Here is a 21,790-nt window from a genome sequence, read left to right as displayed (position 1 = left end):
GTGGACGGACATACGGACCGACATGTGCAAAACAATATACCCTCTCTTCTTTGAAGGGGGGCATAATAATACAGTAGAATGAACCAACAAGGGAGGCAACTTGTTATGTCACAATTTGGCAGTGTATAAAAAGTGGAACTTAATTATCTCGCTAAACATGGTCTAAATTACGTTTAAAAGCTATTTTCTGATTGGATGAAACAGTCCGAAATCATCCAATAAATAAAGTCGAGATATTTATCTTGCGGAACATGCAATGCCATGCCGCATGCAAGCTATTTATAAAGTAAATATCGTAAATCAAAAAGTTTGTTATGTTTTTTTTCGCGGTCATAGACAGTGTTCTTGGCTGAAAACGATGCAATATTACTTGTAAATCATTTATGTATTAGTTTTTAGCAAGAAAGAGGTAGAATATTAGTGTAAAACATTTTTTTTTAATTTAAACTTGTGTCTGCTACAATTTAACGAGTGGTTACGGAAATTACCGATTGTACAGATGTATCGACAGACATATGCAAAACGAAAGAATAGCTTGCATATTTCAAGTTTATCAGCCTTGAAATTACCTATTAATCAAATGAGAATCGAAATTGTTAAAATATAAACCAGTAATGTTCATTAACACCAAAATCTTTGGGCGCAACCATCATATTTTTGGAAACCGTGACGTATTGTTTTTCAGAAACCGACGATCGGTAATTTCCATAACCATATGGAAAATTTCATCACTGACAAGTTTCGTTTCTAATGTTTTTCTTAAATATTCTACCACAAAATTATAGTATACCATTACACAAATGAATGACAAGTAATTATTCCTTGATTTTGGGGAGGCACACTGTCTTTAAATGCTAAAAAAAGCATAAAGACTAAACTTAAGTGCATACAATATTGAAAAATAAATCATAATCAAGTGTAGACAAGTGTTCGTTTTATCCCATATATTCATTCATCTACATTGCTCAGACACTCAATTATAATGGAAATTATTACGAATATCTGACAAAAACTTGTATTATTTATTTTTATCTTTAAACTTCCATTTCATAAATGTTTTTTGATAAACGTCGTCAATTATTAATTGTATATAGATCTCTCTATAGTTTGAAAAATATTTAGGCAAATATTTCTCATGTAAGATAAAATGCAAATAATTAATAAAATATTCCCTTTTAATCAGTATGTTGGTTTATCGGTCAATAACAATATCACTTTGAACATTGAATATTTAAAAGTTATAACAAACATTAAATGTTCTCCGAACAAATGAATCATAACACATATAACAGATTGATAGGAAGATATGAACAAATCAAGGTTGCTAGGTTTCCCGCCTAGAATGGTCCTGTTAGTATGGAAGTACTTGATATATAAATTAATTAGCCTGTCGGTGTTGTAAAGACATAAAATATTTTATGAATGTCTCAAAGCGTATAATTATTTTGCATTTAGTAAAAGAAAGGCAACATATAACCCTTAAGTGGCTGACAAGAACTTGTGGCTGAATACGACTAAAAAGAGGCATTATGCTTCTTGAAAATAAAAGTAAACATCATTATATATGAATTTTCTTATCAAAAGTGTTATTTTTTGTGAAAAGGGGAAATACATTTTCAAGAATAAACAATAAAATTATAAATGTTTTGGCGAAGTGCATAATAGTATTATCATAGTACCAGTTTTGGTCTAAAAATCCAGTAACATTTTTTTAAATTTCATAACCCCTTGTTGCAAAAAAAAATCATGAAAAATAGAATTTTAAGAGTAACCTATTCAAATAAAATAAAAAATGATTTATTAGACCCTAGATATAATTTTTGCAATCATTTTTCATCAATTACAATTGTTTAAAAAAAAATTGTTTCATGCTACTCATGGTACCAGTTTTTTGTCGAAAATTAATTGCATTTTTTGAAAATGCGTTACCCCTTGTTGCCAAAAAATTCATAAAAAATATAACTTTCAAAGATATCCTATAAAACAAAAAGAAAATGCCTTCTTAAACCTCAAATATTATTCCTTCAAGCATTTTACATCAATAATTATTTATGTTTAAAAAAAATTATTGGTTCATGCTAAATACTGTTTGATATACTGTAAATAATGTAACTACACATCCAAGTAGTGAGTCCATCAAACTATTGCAAGGACTTAGTGCATTTTACTATTTATATTTTTATGCATTTGTATATGTTTGAAAAAATGTATAATCTTAAATGACATCTTCTGACCATTCATGTCCTAGATTTCAAAATCCAGGCCCTGGTCTGACACATTGGTAACATTAACGTTCAACTGTTACCAGGCTTCTGAATTTAATTAGCCAGGTCACAGGAAAAGGGCAGTCTAATCAGTATCCAATTAAACTATTTGTCATTGTCAGAAAACCGCTCTTAAGCAAACAGCTTTCAAGCAACTGCAGGCTGAACTGGATCTAAACTGGCCACAATCGCCTTAATGTCTCTTTTACTGGGATACAGTTCATTTAACTTTAAAGAGATCTTTTCACGATTTGGTAAATTGACAAAAATTGAAAAAAGCTGTATCGGATTCGCAAATTTTTGTTTAAAGGGGCCTTTTCACAGATTTTGGCATATTTTGAAGTTTGTCATTAAATGCTTTATATTGATAAATGTAAACATTGGATCTTAAAAGCTCCAGTAAAAAATCAAAAATAAAATTAAAAAAAGGAAAAAAAAGTAGCCGGTACCAGGGCTCGAACCAGTGACCCCCGGAGTCCTGGAGTTAGTCTGAAGTAAAAACGCATTAGCCGTCTCGACTATTCCGCCGAGTATACATAGCTAATGTATTTTATACCTTATATAAGCAATCTTCGTAGTTTGGTTAATTTAAACGACAACAACAGAACTCTCCAAATTATTCAATCGTTTCGCGTTGCAACGCTTTATAATTTTTAGGTTTTCAAAACTTCAAAAAATACATATAATGGCTATATTGGACTATGGTAAATGTTCAGTAATACTGTTTCATCACAAATATCATAACTAAAACGAAAATTTGCGAATCTGAAACAACTTTTTTCAATTTTGTCAATTTACCAAACCGTGAAAAGATCCCTTTAAGTTATGTTATTTTTAGGAAACAGTATTACTGAACATTTACCATGGTTTAAGATAGCGATTATATGAATCTTTTAACGATTTAAAAATTATAAAGCGTTGCAACGCGAAACGATTGAATAATTTGGAGAGTTATGTTGTTGTTGTTTAATTGTGTGAAACTACGAAGATTGCTTATATTAGGTATGATATAAGTCAACCATTTATACTTGGCAGAAAAGTCGAGCAGGCTAATGCGTTTTTACTCCAGGACTAAGGGGTCACTGGTTCAAGCTCTGTGGCGGACTACTTTTTTAAAAAGAATTTTATTCTGGATTTTTAACTGGAACTTTTAAGATCCAATGTTTACATTTATCAATATGAAGCATTTAATGACTAACTTCAAAACAAGTTAAAATCTGTGAAAAGGCCCCTTTAACATAATATCTACTCCTATAAATATGAGGTCGATATACATGGACTAAACGGTAAATTACGTCTAATTATTTGGACTATGATATCAACTACTTAAATAGAAAGAAGAAAGAATTCATACAAACCAGTAATTTGAGTTAAGAGTTTGTAATCAATGTTGTATTTCAGGACAGCTTGGTGATATGCAAATTCCATATGAGCTGTTGATATTGGGTATCATAGCCATTCAATAAGTCGCAAAATGCTCGAACAAAATTTATAAAGCAAAATGTGACTTAAACTAAAAATACCAGTATCATCAGTTTGCCAGTTTTGCCTTGTCAATCTGTCGAGATCCAGAAAGTGCTTCATTTCACATTGAAAACATCCTTCGAATTCCATTTATTGTCGCATTACTAAATAGCGAAACAAGCCAATTTAAGCTGTAAGAAAGTTTTGATACGAGTGTTATCAAGTCTCTCATGGGCGAAGTCATTGTTGTAAAAAGTGATCCATTCACATCGAATATATCATTCGAATTCCATCCATTGTTGTCATTAGCGGGGATTTTGTGAATAAATAATTCATATATCATAAATGACAGCTTCTAAATAGCGAAACAAGCCAATCTATGCAGTAAGAAAGTTTTGAATCGAGACTTTCATGGGGGCGGCCATTGTTGAATGTTGAAACACGAACGACAACTCTGCTAGGAGAATCAACGAGCAATCTCCTACGCAGTGGCGTATGCCCAAGGGAAGTAACTGAAAAATCGAGTTATCTCAACCAGACTGGCTCGTTTACATAGGTCGCCATTGTGATTTTTTATGGTTATCATACCTTAGACGATGCTGTTCCAGCATCGTCAACAAGGTTTTTCTATTATTTGACCTAGTGACCTAGTTTTTGACCCCAGATGATCCAAAAACAATCCCAACCCAGATTTCAACAAGATAAACATACTGACCAAATTTCATAAAGATTGGATGAAAAATTTTGTCTACACAAGGATTTTCTATTAGACTAGCTTATCGTATCAAGTGCATTGTTTAAATGTATTGCACACTTTAATGTACACAATTTTGATGAGTCTGATCATTACCCCTTATACGCTCAGTTAAAGTTCCAAACTACCGAGAAATTGCAGGAGGAGCAAGTCGAGTTATCCGACACGATAAGATATGATCGTTATATATGGCGCAAATATGGTCATGAAACGTTCATAGATAATTTTACGCGTAATTTCGCGTCTTTGAAAGATAATATTTTAAGTACTATCCTAACAAATGTCAACGATGCAGCTTTAAAAATAATAAATGTTTATAAGATGTCTGCCGAACATATGATTTTTAGGCACAATAATTCATTACGTAAAAAACAAGAGCCTTGGTTGGACAGGCAATGCTTGTTAGAAAAACGAAAGAAATACTCTCTTGTTAGACGCTTTCGTTCGACTAATAATTACGTCAATTTTTTAAACTATAAGGTAGCTAGATCATCTTTTAAAACATGTGCAAGGCGAAACTAAGCACGTTTCAACGTAAAAAACAATTTTCACTTCTTTATTCAAGCAATAATCCAAAAACGTTCTGTATACTAGTAAGAGGACACACAAAGCCGGAAACGAAAAGCAATTCTGTCTCAGCTGGAAAATGGCGAGATATTTTCAATCTATACTTGACAGTGATGACCAGATTCCGATCCATAATGTCCGTTTTGATAACAGTGACGATTTTGATGTAAATAGCCCGTTTAAAAGACCAATTAGAGATGAAAAAATAAGGATCAGTATATCCAGGTATGTGCTTAAAATCGAGTTGCGGATACCTCTTATACACATACCTGGTATATCTAAGCTGAAAACTGGTAAATCACACGGTAAGGATGGGATAGGAGCGGAATTCTATAAAAACGCACAACATATTATAATCCCGATCTTGAATAGTCTTTTTAATCAAATTTTGGATACAAATATATTTCCGGAATCATGGTGCGAAAGTATTATAAGTAGTTCCAATATTTAAACCGGGCAGTATGGAAGAGCCGGCTAATTACAGAGGAATTTCACTGTTTAATGCCATGTATAAAATTTTCTCAAGTATAATTACTGACCGTATAAATGATTGGGCAGAGAAAAACACCATCATAGAAGAGTCACAAGCCGAGTTTAGATCTGGTTACTCGGTTGTAGATAACCTGTTTTGTCTCCAGAGCATGATTCAAAAGTATACGTCGAAACCTGGTGGTCGTTTCTACGTACTATACGTGGACTTCAAAAAGGCCTTTAATTCATTGGTTCATTTCAAGCTTTTTACCAACTTATATGACACAGGTATGAACGGCAAGATCCTAATTGTCTTGCAATCGATGTACGCAAATTTACGCGCACATATCAAAGTGTCCGGAAATATCATCACGCAACCATTCTGCTGTAGCATCGGTACCAGGCAGGGTGATTTAAGCTCACCGATAATATTTTCATTATATATTAATAATTTAGTAAGCTACCTACGGGAACATTGAAGACATGGAATATTCATAACAAATGATATACCAGATATTTATTGTTTGATGTACGCTGATGACGTAGCTAATTGCGCGGACACAGCATATAATCTTCAATTACATTTAAACGCCGTTACAAAATTTTGCGAAGATACTGGTATGCAGATTAACCTGAATAAAACCGAAATCATAGTCTTCCGTAATGGTGGTCCTTTACGCAATTATGAAGCGTGGTTTCAAAATGGTCAAAAGGTTAAAGTTGTTTCACTCTATAAATATATGGGTCTGTCATTTACCCCAAAGCTATCGTGGACAGCTGCTAAATCCAAATTGGTGGCACAAGCACGTAAAGCATTCTTCTCTATCAAACAGTTTCAAGTTCCCTTTGGTTATTTTACCCATAGTGACATTTTAAAACTTTTTGACACTATGATTGTTCCCATACTCACATATGGGGCTGAAATATGAGATTATGAATACTGTGATATAATTGAAATATCACAAATCAAATATGCAAATATTTCTTAGGCGTCGGCTCGACGGTTAATAACAGCATGGTCTTAGGGGTATGTGGTCGATTATCACTTTGTTTTGAGTTTTATCTGAAATGCATAAAATACGTACTGGTGTCAGTTACTACAAATGCCTAACCATAGATATCCAGTAAACTGTTACAGAAAGCTGAAGTCATTAGACGATATTGGAAGGAAAAAATGGGCAACATTTGTGAAGGAACTCTTATTTAAATACGGTTTTGGTTTTGTTTGGGTTTCCCAGGACGTTGGCGATATGAATATATTTTTACAATGTTTTTAACAGCGCATACAAGACTGTAAAACCCAAGACTGGCACAATGAGATTAATGCATCTCCGCGCTGCGACACTTACAAACAGTTTAAGTCAATTTTAACTCCGGAGAAATAATTAACAATAGATGTACCCTTTAAGTCACGTCGCGTATTTGCACGTTTTAGGTGTTCTAATCATAAATTAAACATTGAACTTGGATGGCATTTTAACGTACAGCGCGAAAACCGAACATGCTTATTTTGTTTAACAAGATTTGACATTGGAGAACGAATTTCATGCGTTCTTTGAGTGTCCCCAGTACACTGATATCCGAACAAGTTTTTTGTATAATTGGTATAATGGCCAAAGAAAGGAAACATCATTTAATATCCTAATGAGCAGCACTGATATTTCTGTTATTAAACAATTAACATTCTATGTTAAGAAATTAATGAATGACAATGGGAATATATATTTACATTGATAACAAACTTTGTTATGTAATAATTTTCGTTGTACTTTGTTATGTAATAATTTTTGTTATATAATAGTTTCATTGAAAGACTCTACTTTTGTCACAAAATGCAGAAAAATAATATTTTTGAGTCTCTCATACATGAATGATGGAGATATATACATGTATGCACTGGTAACACGGATTTTTGTATCATTTTGAAAATGAGTATTTGTTAAAACACCAGTGTACAAAAACAACAACAACATATTAACAAGGTTGCATTTTATCATTATGAAATTGTAAATGAATGCTGTATTTTGGGCCGGAGGCCTTTATTTATATGATACCTAATAAAATCTTCCAGATAAAATCTTCTATTATTTGACCTAGTGACCTAGTTTTGACCCAAGATGACCCAAATACAATCCCAACCCAGATTCTATCAAGATAAACATTCTGACCAAATTTCATAAAGATTGGATGAAAACTGTGACCTCTATTGTCTACACAAGGTTTTTCTATTATTCGACCTAGTGACCTAGTTTTTGACCCCAGATGACCCAAATACAATCCCAACCCAGATTTCATCAAGATAAACATTCTGACCAAATTTCATAAAGATTGGATGGAAACTGTGACCTCTACTGTCTACACAAACAAACTGTTGACGGACGCACACACGCACGACGGACACGGGACATCACACGGTCACATAAGCTCACCATGTCACTTCATGACAGGTGAGCTAAAAAGTATCTCTTGTTTCCCGTTAAAGGCCTCATGAATAAGACTAAGTGGCATTTGAATCCCAACAGGAAAAACAGTCTTTAACAAGAGTGCCAAACTGTCACAAGATACGCCCGTTCGAGGGTTTTGGACACCATGCTCAATGCTTGAAAGTGTCCTCAAGACCTAGTTATTGACCCGGCATGACCCATATTTGAACTTGACCTAGATATCACTTAGATGTAACATCTGACTAAATTTGGTGAAGATCAGATGAAAACTACTTCAATTAAAGAGCGGACAACATGCTTAATGCTTGAAATGCACTATGTGACCTCGTTTTTGACCCGGCATGACCCATGTTCAAACTTGACCTACATATCATCTAGACACAACTTCTGACCAAATTAGGTGAAGATCAGATGAAAACTACTTCAATTAGAGAGCGGACACCATGCTAAATGCTTGAAATGCACTAAGTAACCTCGTGACCTAGTTTTTGACCCGGCATGACCCATATTTGAACTTGACCTACATATCATCTAGACACAACTTCTGACCAAATTTGGTGAAGATCGGATGAATACAATTTGAATTAGAGTCCGGACAAAGTGGCGCCGTTGAAAATGCACTAATTGACCCTATGACCTAGTTTTTGACCCGGCATGACCCATATTCGAACTTGGCCTATATATCAACTAGATGCAACTGCTGACCAAGTTTGGTGAAGATCGGATGAATACAATTTGAAATAGAGTCCGGACAAAGTGGCCCCTTTGAAAATGCACTTATTGACCCTATGACCTAGTTTTTGACCCGGCATGACCCATATTCGAACTTGGCCTAGATATCAACTAGATGCAACTGCTGACCAAGTTTGGTGAAGATCGGATGAATACAATTTGAAATAGAGTCCGGACAAAGTGGCCCCTTTGAAAATGCACTTATTGACCCTATGACCTAGTTTTTGACCCGGCATGACCCATATTCGAACTTGGCCTAGATATCAACTAGATGCAACTGCTGACCAAGTTTGGTGAAGATCGGATGAATACAATTTGAAATAGAGTCCGGACAAAGTGGCCCCTTTGAAAATGCACTTATTGACCCTATGACCTAGTTTTTGACCCGGCATGACCCATATTCGAACTTGGCCTAGATATCAACTAGATGCAACTGCTGACCAAGTTTGGTGAAGATCGGATGAATACAATTTGAAATAGAGTCCGGACAAAGTGGCCCCTTTGAAAATGCACTTATTGACCCTATGACCTAGTTTTTGACCCGGCATGACCCATATTCGAACTTGGCCTAGATATCAACTAGATGCAACTGCTGACCAAGTTTGGTGAAGATCGGATGAATACAATTTGAATTAGAGTCCGGACAAAGTGATGCCTTCCGCCCGCCGCCCGCCGCCCGCCCGCCGCCCGCCCGCCGCCCGCCAAGGGGTTTCACATAATACGTCCCGTATTTTATACGGGCGTATAAAAATGGAATCTCTGAAAGACATATTTGCAAGCACTAATACATTTGCTCTAGTTAAGAAACATATTAATTATTCTATAAAATACATTTAAACGATAAGACTAATGAAAAAACAGCCATGACAGTGGTGTCAATAGATTTTATAAACAAATCAAACGAAACGTTAAATTTCTGTATCAAATAATTTAAGATAAACAATTTCTTGGCATTGATGCATTTATACAATTATTTTTTACATGTAACATATAAAGAAACAGAACTTCCCCAAGAATGTTAGGTGTATCAATGACAATTTTAACTCAACTATATGAAATATATATAGTGGAGCTATCCTACTCACCCCGGCATCTGCGTTAGCGTCTGCATTAGCATGCAAATGTTAAAGTAGTCGTACTACCCCAAATATTTTCTTTGTCCCTTGACATATTGCTTTCATATTTTGCATACTTGTTTACCAACATGATCCCAACCTATAAACAAGAGCAGACAACTGTATCAAGCATTTTGTCATAATTATGGCCCCTTTTCCACTTAGAATATGCAGCAAATGTTAAAGTTTTTGTACTACCCCATTTATTTTCATTGTCCCTTTACATATTGCTTTTATATTTTGCATACTTGTTTACCAACATCACCCCAACCTATAAACAAGAGCAGACAACTCTATCAAGCATTTTGTCATAATTATTGCCCCTTTTATACTTAGAATATGCATATAATTGAAAAATCTATGTTAAAGTATGCATACTACCCCAAATATTTCCTATATCCTTTGACATATTGCTTTTACTAGTATATGTTGCATACTTGTTTACCAACATGACCCCAACCTATAAACAAGAGCAGACCACTGTATCAAGCATTTTGACATAATTATGGCCCCTTTAACACTTAGATAATTAAACATTTTGCTTAAATTGCCATAACTTCTTTATTTATGATCACATTTTATTATTACTTTGACAAAACAACACTTACCTGAATACCACAATAGATTCCACCCAAACAATACCCCACACCCCTACCCAGAATCCCTTCCCCCCCAACCTCCCCCCCCCCCTATTTTTTGTTTAAACATCATCTAATAAATTACCACACCCCATATTATACCCCCCTCTCACCCCCCTACCCCCCCCCCCCCCCCAAAAAAAAAAAACCAACTTTTTTTTTCCTTTTTTTATTTTTGAAAGATCGTCTTATAAATTATTGAATATGAACAATTTTCCCATAATGGCTTACGTTATACTGTCAAGCACTCGAATAGTCGAGCACGCTGTCCTCTGACAGCTCTTGTTTTAAATATAGTGGTCCCATTAATTTGTCACACATGTTTGAAATAAACATTTGTTGATACGTGTACATGTACAGTGTAATGTTGTGGGTGAAGGAATTACGGTTTATCTTAAAAGCAATCATTAGTTTTTGTAATATATATTCAATTACTCATATAGAATTAATTTCATCTACAAACCAACTGTTTTGATTTCAATAACATGGCATTCATAAATCTTATTTAAAACAAGCAATTCATTACGTTAAAAACTCAGTCAATAAAGAAATCAACACCTGTTAAAGCTGAGCAGAGTAAAGCTGCTCATCACCAATTTACTAGACATTTTAAAGTCTTAAAGGATTGTCTGTTAATGGCCTTATATTTTATTACAATTATTTATCTCTCATTATCTTTTAGAGATATGCACATTTTATGAAAACGTAAGATTGTAGGAAATGGAAGCAAAGGAAAACAAGGGCTGTTTGTAAAACATGCATGCCCCCATATGGGCTGTCCGTTGTAGTGGCAGCCATTGTGTGAATATGTTTTTTGTCACTGTGACCTTGACCTTTGACCTAGTGACCTAAAAATCAATCGGGGTCATCTGCGAGTCACGATCAATGTACCTATGAAGTGTCATGATCCTAGGCAAAAGCGTTCTTGATTTATTATCCGAAAATCATTTTACTATTTCGGGTCACCGTGACCTTGACCTTTGACCTAGTGACCTAAAAATCAATAGGGGTCATCTGCGAGTCATGATCAATCTACCCATGAAGTGTCATGATCCTAGGCGTATGCATTCATGAGTTATCGTCTTGAAACCATTTTACTATTTCGGGTCACCGTGACCTTGACCTTTGACCTAGTGACCTCAAAATCAATAGGGGTCATCTGCGAGTCATGATCAATCTACCCATGACCTTTCATGATCCTAGGCGTATGCGCTCTTGAGTTATCATTCAAAAGCCATTTTACTATTTCGGGTCACCGTGACCTTGACCTTTGACCTAGTGACCTCAAAATCAATAGGGATCATCTGCGAGTCATGATCAATGTACCTATGAAGTTTCATGATCCTAGGCTTATGCGTTCTTGAGTTATCGTCTGACAACTACCTGGTGGACGGACCGACAGACCGACCAACATGAGCAAAGCAATATACCCCCTCTTCTTCGAAGGGGGGCATAAAAATAAGCAGAGCGGATTTAATTAAATTTTAGATAAGTTCACAAGGCTTACATCCTGCATTATAGTACCTATAGCTAGATATTGGGTAATAAAAAAATGCTAATTCAATCATTATTTATTGAATGGCACCATTAACCAAAGCAATTAAAGAATTACCTGTAAATACCCTTATATAAATAACAAATCAGACAAATATAATACAAACATATTATAAACTGAACACAATACGATAAAGTAACCAATGCAAATGGTTGTAATACAAAAAAGCAATGATCTGCTATTATGATATCAAAGGACTTTGTTTCAAGATTTTGTATTTTTGAAGAATGTTTTAGATGCAACCATCACAATTATTATATTTAAGATAGTTCTAAATGAAAAAACAACAAAATGTGCGGTCCTCAAGTTTCAAGGCCGGGACAAGCAGGCGCAAAAGTTATCATGCTACCACCTGACCCCTCCCTTTATGTAAACATTCATTTATAACAAGTACTTCTATTCATTTCCCACGAAAAGGACTTAAATCATATTTTTAATGATAAAAATACTATTTAAATAGGAGTTTATTTAAAGCAGACCTATGGTATACATGAAGAAATCATTCCATAAGACCTTATAAAAAGGGAATGTGATATTTTATATAAACTTCTTTAACAAGTCATTAAACTGGCATCATTAAATTCTGAGTTGAATTAAATTCATTCTTCTAACACTTACTTCAATATTCTTATACTTAAACAATATCCTATCATTGCAATTTAGCAACAATTATTCACCTAACATCAAGAAAGAACACAGTGTAATAGGGAACACAGCTTTATCACTCTGCAGCTGTTTAAATCTAAGACATTTCCATATTTACCATGAATTTAAACAAATTTGATCCACCGTGCATAGTCTCAAACGGTTTAGCAACCATATGAAATCCAAATTTTTCAAAGAAGCCAACGGCATTCCAAGCACTTTGAAGTCTCACTGGCCGATCCCCACTCATAGTTTTTATAATCTTTAGTCCCTCTGACAGCAAGAGTTTTCCAAATCCCTGACAATGGAAATCTCTGTGAACGAACAAGAATGCCACCTGGGGATAATACTCGCTGTCAAACAGCGTTTCAGGATTTTTCATATTTAGATTCGCACAAGAAAAGCACATCTGCCCTGTCTGAACTAAGTTTGTGTATTGGGTCTTGTATGCAAATATCACCTGGTTGTTTTCAGGCACATCAAAGACTTCTCCAGCAACCTGTCTTGAAAAATTACGAAATTTTCCCCTGGTGTTGTTGTTACGTTCTTCCAATTTCACGGTTATGTCACCTAAAAAATAAAAAGAACATATCATGACCTAATTATATACAATATTAAATAATTATTATTATTTTCAAAGATCTGTCAAGAAACAAAGATTAGCGTTGTCAGGTTTTCAAGGAAATTCGCCTGGGGACGAGATTTCAATCACATGAGAAAGTGATGAGCGTCATTGTATCGCGTTAATCTTATCTACACATGTGCAGGCATGTGGTGTCAAAGGCATACCAGTAAACACTCTTAATCCACATTGGGGACATGGTCTCTCTGGAAGAGAATGCGTTTCCGCCTCTATCGCAGATGTGTATTCAAATGTTTATTTTCGCGCTAACATTTTTTTTTATCAGCAATAAGTGAAGGCAACACAAATATATCATTTCCTGCTGTATAGTTTAATATAAAATGTACACTTTATTTGAAAAATTTTACTAGAGCTTTGTCACAGACGTGACGAATACCCCCACATGCCGCATTGACACAGAATATTTTGCATGTTTTCTTCACAAAATACAGCGGACACCATGTTTAAAACGCACTAAGTGACCCCGTGAACTGGTTTTTGACCCTGCATGGCCCATGTTCGAACAAGACCTACACATCATCTAGATACAACTTCTGACCAAGCGTGGTGAAGATCGGATGAAAACTACTTGAATTAGAGAACAAACACTATGCTGAATGTGTAAAACGTACTTAGTGATCCAGTGACCTAGTTTTTAACCCGGCAATACCCATATTCGAACTTGACCTAGACATCATTTAGATACAACTTCTGACCTAGTTTGGTGAAGATCCGATGAAAACTACTTGAATTAGAGATCAGACACCATGCTCAATATTTAAAACGTACCAAGTGACCCCCGTGACCTAGTTTTTTACCTGCCATGACCCATGTTCGAACATGGCCTAGACATCATTTAGATGCAACTTCTGACCAAGTTTGGTGAAAATCTGATGAAAACTACTTGAATTAGAGAGCGGACAACATGCTGAATATTTAAAACGCTTTAAGTGACCACGTGACCTAGTTTTTGACCCGGCAAGGCCCATGTTCCAACTTGGCCTAGATATCATGTAGATACAACTTCTGACCAAGTTTGGTGAAGATCGGATGAAAACTTCTTGAATTAGAGAGCGAACACCGACAGACTGACAGACAAGCTCACTCCTATATACCCCCCTAAACTTCGTTTAGTGGGGTATAATAAAGAAATACATTAGTTTAGGAAATATGTCGAACATCGCCGTAACATTTTGATATAAATTCATCCATTTTATTTCAGCTGTTTGTTTTTTATATTAATTTTAAGATGATACTTGATTCAGAAACTTAAATAAAATTACTGTTTACGGCTAAGGCAGGTATGAACCTTTCAATAAAAAAGTATGCCACGGCCTGAAATCTTCAAACGGCCCGATTGATGTCACCTGATGCAGATCTCGTATTCGCGGCGAGAATTTCTGATCCTTTCTATTAGTCCAAATGGATGTTTCCGATCTTTGGGTATTCATAGATCATACTGTCCTTATGATTTGTTACTATTATGCAGGAATAATGACTTTAAAATAGCAGAATCAACAACACATCTTATATGTTAGATTTTGGCATTTGTGTAATGATGGTCATATTGAAACATCTTATAAAGCTCCTGAATTCTTAGTGGAAAGCAGGTTTCAACAAATACACCGCATAATGGGTGCCAACGCTCAGCTGCTGGTACAGTTTTGAACAAATGAAACTTTGTCAGATTTTTTTTGTCACAGTGACCTTCACCTATGACCTAGTGACCCAACAATGGTTGTGGCGTCTACACTCATCAAGGTGTATCGACATATGAAGTTTTAAAATTGTAGGTGGAAGCACGTTGCTTTTAGAGCTTATGTTAAAGCTATATATTAGAGGTAACAGTGACCTTGACCTTTGACCTAGTGACCCAAAATTGGGTGTGGCGTGTAAAACTCATTTAGGCGTATCTACATATGAAGTTTCAAAGATGTAGGAGGAAGCACTTTGATTTTAGAGCCTATGATAAAGTTTTATATTAGAAGTAACAGTGACCTTGAACTTTGACCTAGTGACCCAAAAATGGGTGTTGCGTGTAGAACTCATCAAGGTGCATCTACAAATGAAGTTTCAAAGTTGTAGGTGGAAGCACTTTGATTTCAGAGTCAATGTTAAGGTTTATGTTAAAGTTTTATATAAGAGGTAACAGTGACCTTGACCTATGACCTTGTGACCCAAAAATGGGTGTGGCATGTAGAACTCAACAAGGTGTATCTACATAAGAGGTTTTAAAGTTGCAGGTGGAAGCACTTTGATTTTAGAGCCTATATTAAAGTTTTATATTAGAGGTAACAGTGACCTTGACCTTTGACCTAGTGACCAAAAAATGGGTGTGGCATGTAGAAATCATCAAGGTGAATCTACATATGAAGTTTCAAAGTTGTAGGTGGAAGCATTTTGATTTTAGAGCCTATCTTAAAATTTTATATTAGAGGTCTTAGTGACCTATACCTTTAACCTAGTGACCCTAAAAATGGGTGTTATGTGTAGAACTCATCAAGGTGCATCTACATATGAAGTTTCAAAGTTGTAGGTGGAAGCACTTTGATTTGAGAGCCAATGTTCAAAAGGTAAACAAAATGTTACGGTTTGGGACACGACACAACGAGCTGGCTATGACAATACCTCGGGTACAGCCGAGCCGAGGCTAAAAATCAACAATATGCGTCCGACTTATATGGGAATCTGTTCACCTTACATGATAAAACTAAACAATACATAAACATGAAAATTGTATTCATAAAAATAAATATGTATTTTTTCTAATGTATATTCTATGCAATCGTCTGAGTGAAAATGTTTGTTTTTCTTATTAGAACAACCAAATATACTGAATATCTTAAAAGGGTTTTGATAAGGAAGACACTCCTGATACACGTTGGAAATGGCGATACTTTGATAACTGATGGTATTTCCATAAAAGAGAACAACAAATGCCACGCGTGAGAGGTGCATGGGTTCTTCAGCTTTTTTGCATTTATCTTTTGTTCATTTGGTTTTCATACACCAAACATTGTTTAGCTGATTAATTGTATAGCACTTCATATTGCAAAGAAAGACATTCACGGAAGAACATTGAATTATATATTTAAAAAAAACACGAAAAAATTCCATCGATAAACAGCATGATTCGGATTGTCAGTACACATTTCAACAACATAAAAATATTTCGAATTATATCAGAACGTTCTTATTATTCAAATAAAAGACCAATATGTCCATTTATGTTACACCATGTTATATTTTAGTTTACTAACATATTCAAGATAATTAAAATGTTTAAAAGGTTGGATGACAAATTTTGATGGAGACATCGTTTACCGATCATCTCAATGACAAAGACACTTCTATTCCCGAGTAGCCTACAAGTCACTTTTTACCATGTATAACACACTCTGTTTATTGAATCTGAAATGCATAATTTGCTGAGGAATACTGCTTTAGTAAGCAGGCAATACATAAGCAATCCATCTTCGCTCTGAAGAATGAGTTCTTAATAGTTTATAGCCGGGACACGTGTTGCATTTTAAACAATGCTAAAAATATCGAAATACCAGTATTCCTCTGTTTTTATGTAGGTGCTGTATAATAGAAGTACCTATATAATGCAGAGTATTCTTATTCATGGGTTTAAATCCAGTAAAAGAAAAAACAAGAATACAACTGAAGTTCATGTAATATGTATCCATAATATGACATGTCAACATTTCATATTACGCATTCCTTTTGACCAGCATCATTTTTTTTTTAAATATTTAATTTCAATTTCTTTCTTGTGTTTCTTTTTATTCAACTAATAAATTGAAAGTCCGAAGTCGGGGTGCATGTTATAAGCGAGGGCGCCTTAAAAGCGAAAGTATACGGTATTCTATCAGGGCCATAGTTGGATAATGTTTGCACAACAAATAATGGGTAGGTTCACAATTACCGAGACAGTACCTTTTTAATCTGAAGCGTAATGAAATTTTTAATTACTTCTAATGATGAATATGATTTTTTTTCATTATATATCTCATATAGTTCTTCTTGATTGCTGTGTGCTTTTATGAGTACATACATACAGCTCAAAGTTCTTCTCTGTAAAGGCAAAAAAGATGTAGAAAAATATGCCCCACATGTTTCTATAAAATCGAGTTAAATCAACCAAGTACATGAGACAAACACAATACCTTTAAAAACAAACATCAAATTATGTGCCTTTTATGGAGAAACACTCAAAAGGAAGCTTAATAAAACTGTTTTTAAACCAATAGCAGGAAGTTTTGAATTGACAGTTACCCGAGGCAAATGTCTGATGGTCTGGCCTTATGCTGGAAGCTAAAAGTGTGTCGTGTATAACAGTGTAATTTAAATAATGACTAATTCTTATGACAGTGATTTCGTTGCTAAAGGTTTATATGGTACATGGCTTTAAAAGGGCCTTTTCACGGATTTTGGCATGTTTTGAAGTTTGTCATTCAATGCTTTATATTGATAAATGTAAACATTAAATTTTAAAAGCTCCAGTAAAAAATCACAAATAAAATTTAAAAAAAGAAAAAAAGTAGCCCGCAGCAGGGCTCGAACAAGTGACCCCCGGAATACTGAAGTAAAAACGCATTAGCATTAGCCAAATGAGCTATCCTGCCAAGCATACATCAGATGCCTATTTTATACATAATATAAGCAATTTTCGTAGTTTCACAAATTTAAACGACAACAACAGAACTCTCCAAATTATTTAATTCGTTTCGCATTGCAACGCTTTATAATTTTTAGGTTTTTAAATCGTCAAATGATGCATATAATGGCTATATTAGACCATGGCAAATGTTCAGTTATACTGTTTCCTCACAAATATCATAACTAAACCGAAAGTTTGCGAATCTGAAACAACTTTTTTCAATTTACCAAACCGGGAAAAGATCCCTTTAAAGAGACCTTTACACAGAATTTCGCATGTTTTGAAGTTTGTCATTTAATGCTACAACTTGATAATGTGAACAGTGAAACATTTTTTTTAATTTTGTTAATTATACAAAACATTAAAAGGTCCCTTTAAAAGACTTTATGCAAGATATTGTTGCAGTTTTTCCTTAGGGTTAAATAACTTGATATACTTCACAATTCTATAATTCGGAAAATCTTGGCATTTTCCATTACATAAATGTAGACATTGTTAGGAAGAGTTGATGTATTTGAAACTTTGATTATTATCATTATTCTTCAAGCATACAATGCCATGTAAATACCAGGCCAGAACTTAACATGAAAAAAACCTTAACAAATTGCAACACATAGGGTCAGTAGCTGATATTTTGATTATTGCAACCAGGGCTTTTTTTCCTTCTTTGGGACCCGCCGAAAATCGGCCCTTTCCCCTCAGATTTTTCCCCCAGACTTAATTTTTTTCCCCTAAAAAAAAAAAATAATAAATTTTTTTTTTCTTCTTTTTTTTTTTTAAACTTTAAATACATAAGTTAACCTGATCCAGTGTAGAAAAAATAACATATTGCATAATTAAATTATCTGTTGCCTTGATTTTGTTTTAAAAACAGCAAAATATGTTGAATTGATTATTTAAGACTTTCCTTATTTTCCCCAAAATCCGGCGTTTCGCGTGATTTTTCCCCCCAAAATCCGGCATTTTGCGCGATTTTTTTCCCCTCAAAAAAGGCCAGGCCCTTTCCCCAAAATCAGATAAAAACCCCTGGCAACTACTGTAATTACTTTAAAGGTTTTTTTTCATGTTTCCGTAAATTGACAAATTGAAAAAAATGCTTCAGATTCGCCCATTTTTGTTGTAGTTATGATATTTGTGCGAAAATAGTAATACTGAACAATAACCATGCTAAAAATAGCAATTATATGCATCTTTTGACGATTTAAAAACCTGAAAATTATAAAGCGTTGCAACGCGAAACAATTGAATAATTTAAAGAGTTCTCTTATTGTCGCAATATTTTGTGAAACTAGGAGGATTGCTAATATATAAAGTAAACAAGAGCACATCATAACAGGTGCCACGCTCGGCTACGGGTGCAGTTTTGAATAAATGAAAGCTTGTCATATTTTTTTTAAAGGTCACAGTGACCTTGACCTTTGACCTAGTGACCCAAAAATGGGTGTGGCGTGTAAAACTCATCAAGGTGCATCTACATATGAAGTTTCATAATTGTAGGTGGAAGCAATTTGATTTTAGAGCCAATGTTCAAAACCTTAACAAAATGTTAAGGTTATAGCAAGACGTGGACGTCGGACGACACAACAAGCTGGCTATGACAATACCTCAGGTTTTCTCCGAAAACACCGAGCTATAAATGCATCCTGCATTGTATGAGCACAGAGGGCCAAGTGGACTTAATGGCAGACTTTTGTTCCAACACTCCAGGGGTCAGTGGTTCAAGCCCTGTTGAGGGTAACTTTTTTTATATATTTATTCTTGATTTTTACTGGAGCTTTTTAGAACCAATGTTTACATGTATCAATATAAAGCATTTAATGACAAACAAGTATCAATATAAAGCATTTAATGACAAACTTCAATAAATGCCAAAACCTGTGAAAAGGCCCTTTGAAGTTTTGGAACACTTTATAAAAAATATTATTATTTTTTTTTCATGTCAGGAAATTAAGATATAACAAATATCCAAACAATTCAGGTGTCTGAAAATTTAAAGACTCTAATATTGCACTGATGATCTGAAATGAGTTTGCAATTTGTATAGCGTCAATTGTTTAACGAATTACAGCACAAGCTTGTAAAATGCCATGCCTTATAAAATAAAGAACATTAATATATATTTTACTTTAAGCTGTTGGGTGACGGTCACACCATTTTCTATTACCAATATAAATAGTAATTTATCCCAAAACGCCCAATTCCATGGCTCACTGCCTTCAGCACATGCCTGGCAGGTTGTTTATTTTTATATCTTTATAAATTATAGATCTGATCAAAAATTCAAAGTGTCATGACTGTCATCATATAACCACAACAGAAACATAGTAAAATAGAATTCTACAATAAAATGTCCGAAAATTTTTAAGTCATTTATCATGGACGAAAATCCATATTTCCGAAAAATAATAATTTTTGCTAAAAACCGGGTTGTCCGAAAAAATAGTGTCCGAAAATTTCGATTATATCAGATGAGCTACCGATTAATGAAAAAAATGAGAAAACTTTTTTATGCAACAAAATTGCATAATGATCATCTTCTTATCTGATAACTTAATTAAATCTTAATAACTGTACCAGACTGATAAAGTATCATTCTTTCGATCCCTTTTATCTTTATATTATATATCGCGAAATAACATAACTCTTGCATCAAATGAAAACTTCCGGGTTATTCGCTGAACCCCAGTAACGGTAGTAACTAGTGTAAATACGCATGTTTTGATTACGTCATAAACAGGTGCTTTGCATAAAGTAGTCCAGCAAATTTACATTCCTTAATTCTCATTTCAATATTTGCGCGAAGATTAATCATAAAAATATTATATTATTTAATTAATATAATATTTTAAAAACTTTTCTATGTTTGATAAAAGATATAAGGATTATTTATCAACACTAGATAACGTTGTGTTTCGACCTTCTTTATGAGCGGAATAAGCGTTTTTAGTCGTAAGCAGGTTTAATGGCTGTCATCTTAGAATACAACTTGCTAAAATGAGTACTTCTGAAGTTGAACCACATATCACGAAAAAATATGAAATCAAAAAGAGACTTGGGAAAGGGGTTCGTCTTTTAATGATTTGCTAAGATTCCATTTCAGCATGTCTGTGTTATCACACCTATTTGAAAAAAGGTACTGATATTGACCGCATAGAGCTAGAGAATGTGTTTGTGCATGAAATTAACTGGCCGTGTCCTGTCCTTAATTTACAGTGATTGTCGTTATCCACAAAAAGTCCTCTTTAAGAATGAACATAAATTATAAACACATACACGTCATATAATTATTTGCCGCTGTCAAACTAAAATCGCTACTAAAACAACTTCTTAGCTATTGAGTTTGAGAAGCTATTATAAAAATACGTGTTATAAAATAATTATGAAAATGTTTTTATTTAAAATACTAAGAAGTTACTTAAAAGTATACAGTCATAAGTTTAATGACTTTTGCTTATTGTGAACATTCTTCAGACACGCATATAAGTCTTCAACGTTAAATTATGTTGCCCTTGATACCAATTTATTTACCATTTACTTTTTGATGGTATGAGTATGTATGTTTGATTGGTTATTGGTTAGTAATATTGTGCATGATGGGAAAATCAGTTCTAACTTGTAATTGTATTGATATTTGTCTGATTTAATTCACATCCTAAATGTAAACTATGGTATGTTTACTGAAATTAACATTTAGTATAGAGACATATTATTAGCGTCACTGACTGGTGATTGTACTCCAGTCGTGGAGTGTTATTTCTTTGGGTTTGGGGATTTGTAGCAATGCCTATTGTTCCTCCTTTGCTTGTTACACTTTCTTGTTATCCCCACGCTTTTTGAAAAAAAGGTGGGGATA

General features: G+C 34.2%; 2 protein-coding genes across 5 annotated transcripts in view; one reads left to right on the top strand and one right to left on the bottom strand.

Moving 5' to 3' along the window:
• LOC127861598 (speract receptor-like) overlaps positions 1-21,790 on the bottom strand; it is a 767,747-nt gene that overhangs the window by 314,536 nt on the left and 431,421 nt on the right. The gene's annotated exons all lie outside the window — the stretch shown is intronic.
• Positions 20,836-21,790, top strand: part of LOC127861599 (mitogen-activated protein kinase 15-like) — a 54,131-nt gene continuing 53,176 nt past the window's right edge. For all 3 annotated transcript variants that reach the window (XM_052400237.1, XM_052400238.1, XM_052400236.1), the window contains exon 1: positions 20,836-21,000. In XM_052400237.1, coding sequence (XP_052256197.1) covers positions 20,932-21,000 — 69 coding nt within the window. In that variant the 5' untranslated portion in view covers positions 20,836-20,931. The remainder of the gene's footprint in view (positions 21,001-21,790) is intronic.

This window comes from Dreissena polymorpha, chromosome 16, assembly GCF_020536995.1.
Source record: "Dreissena polymorpha isolate Duluth1 chromosome 16, UMN_Dpol_1.0, whole genome shotgun sequence".
Lineage (NCBI taxonomy): Eukaryota > Metazoa > Mollusca > Bivalvia > Myida > Dreissenidae > Dreissena > Dreissena polymorpha.
This window is presented reverse-complemented; position numbering and strand designations above follow the sequence as displayed.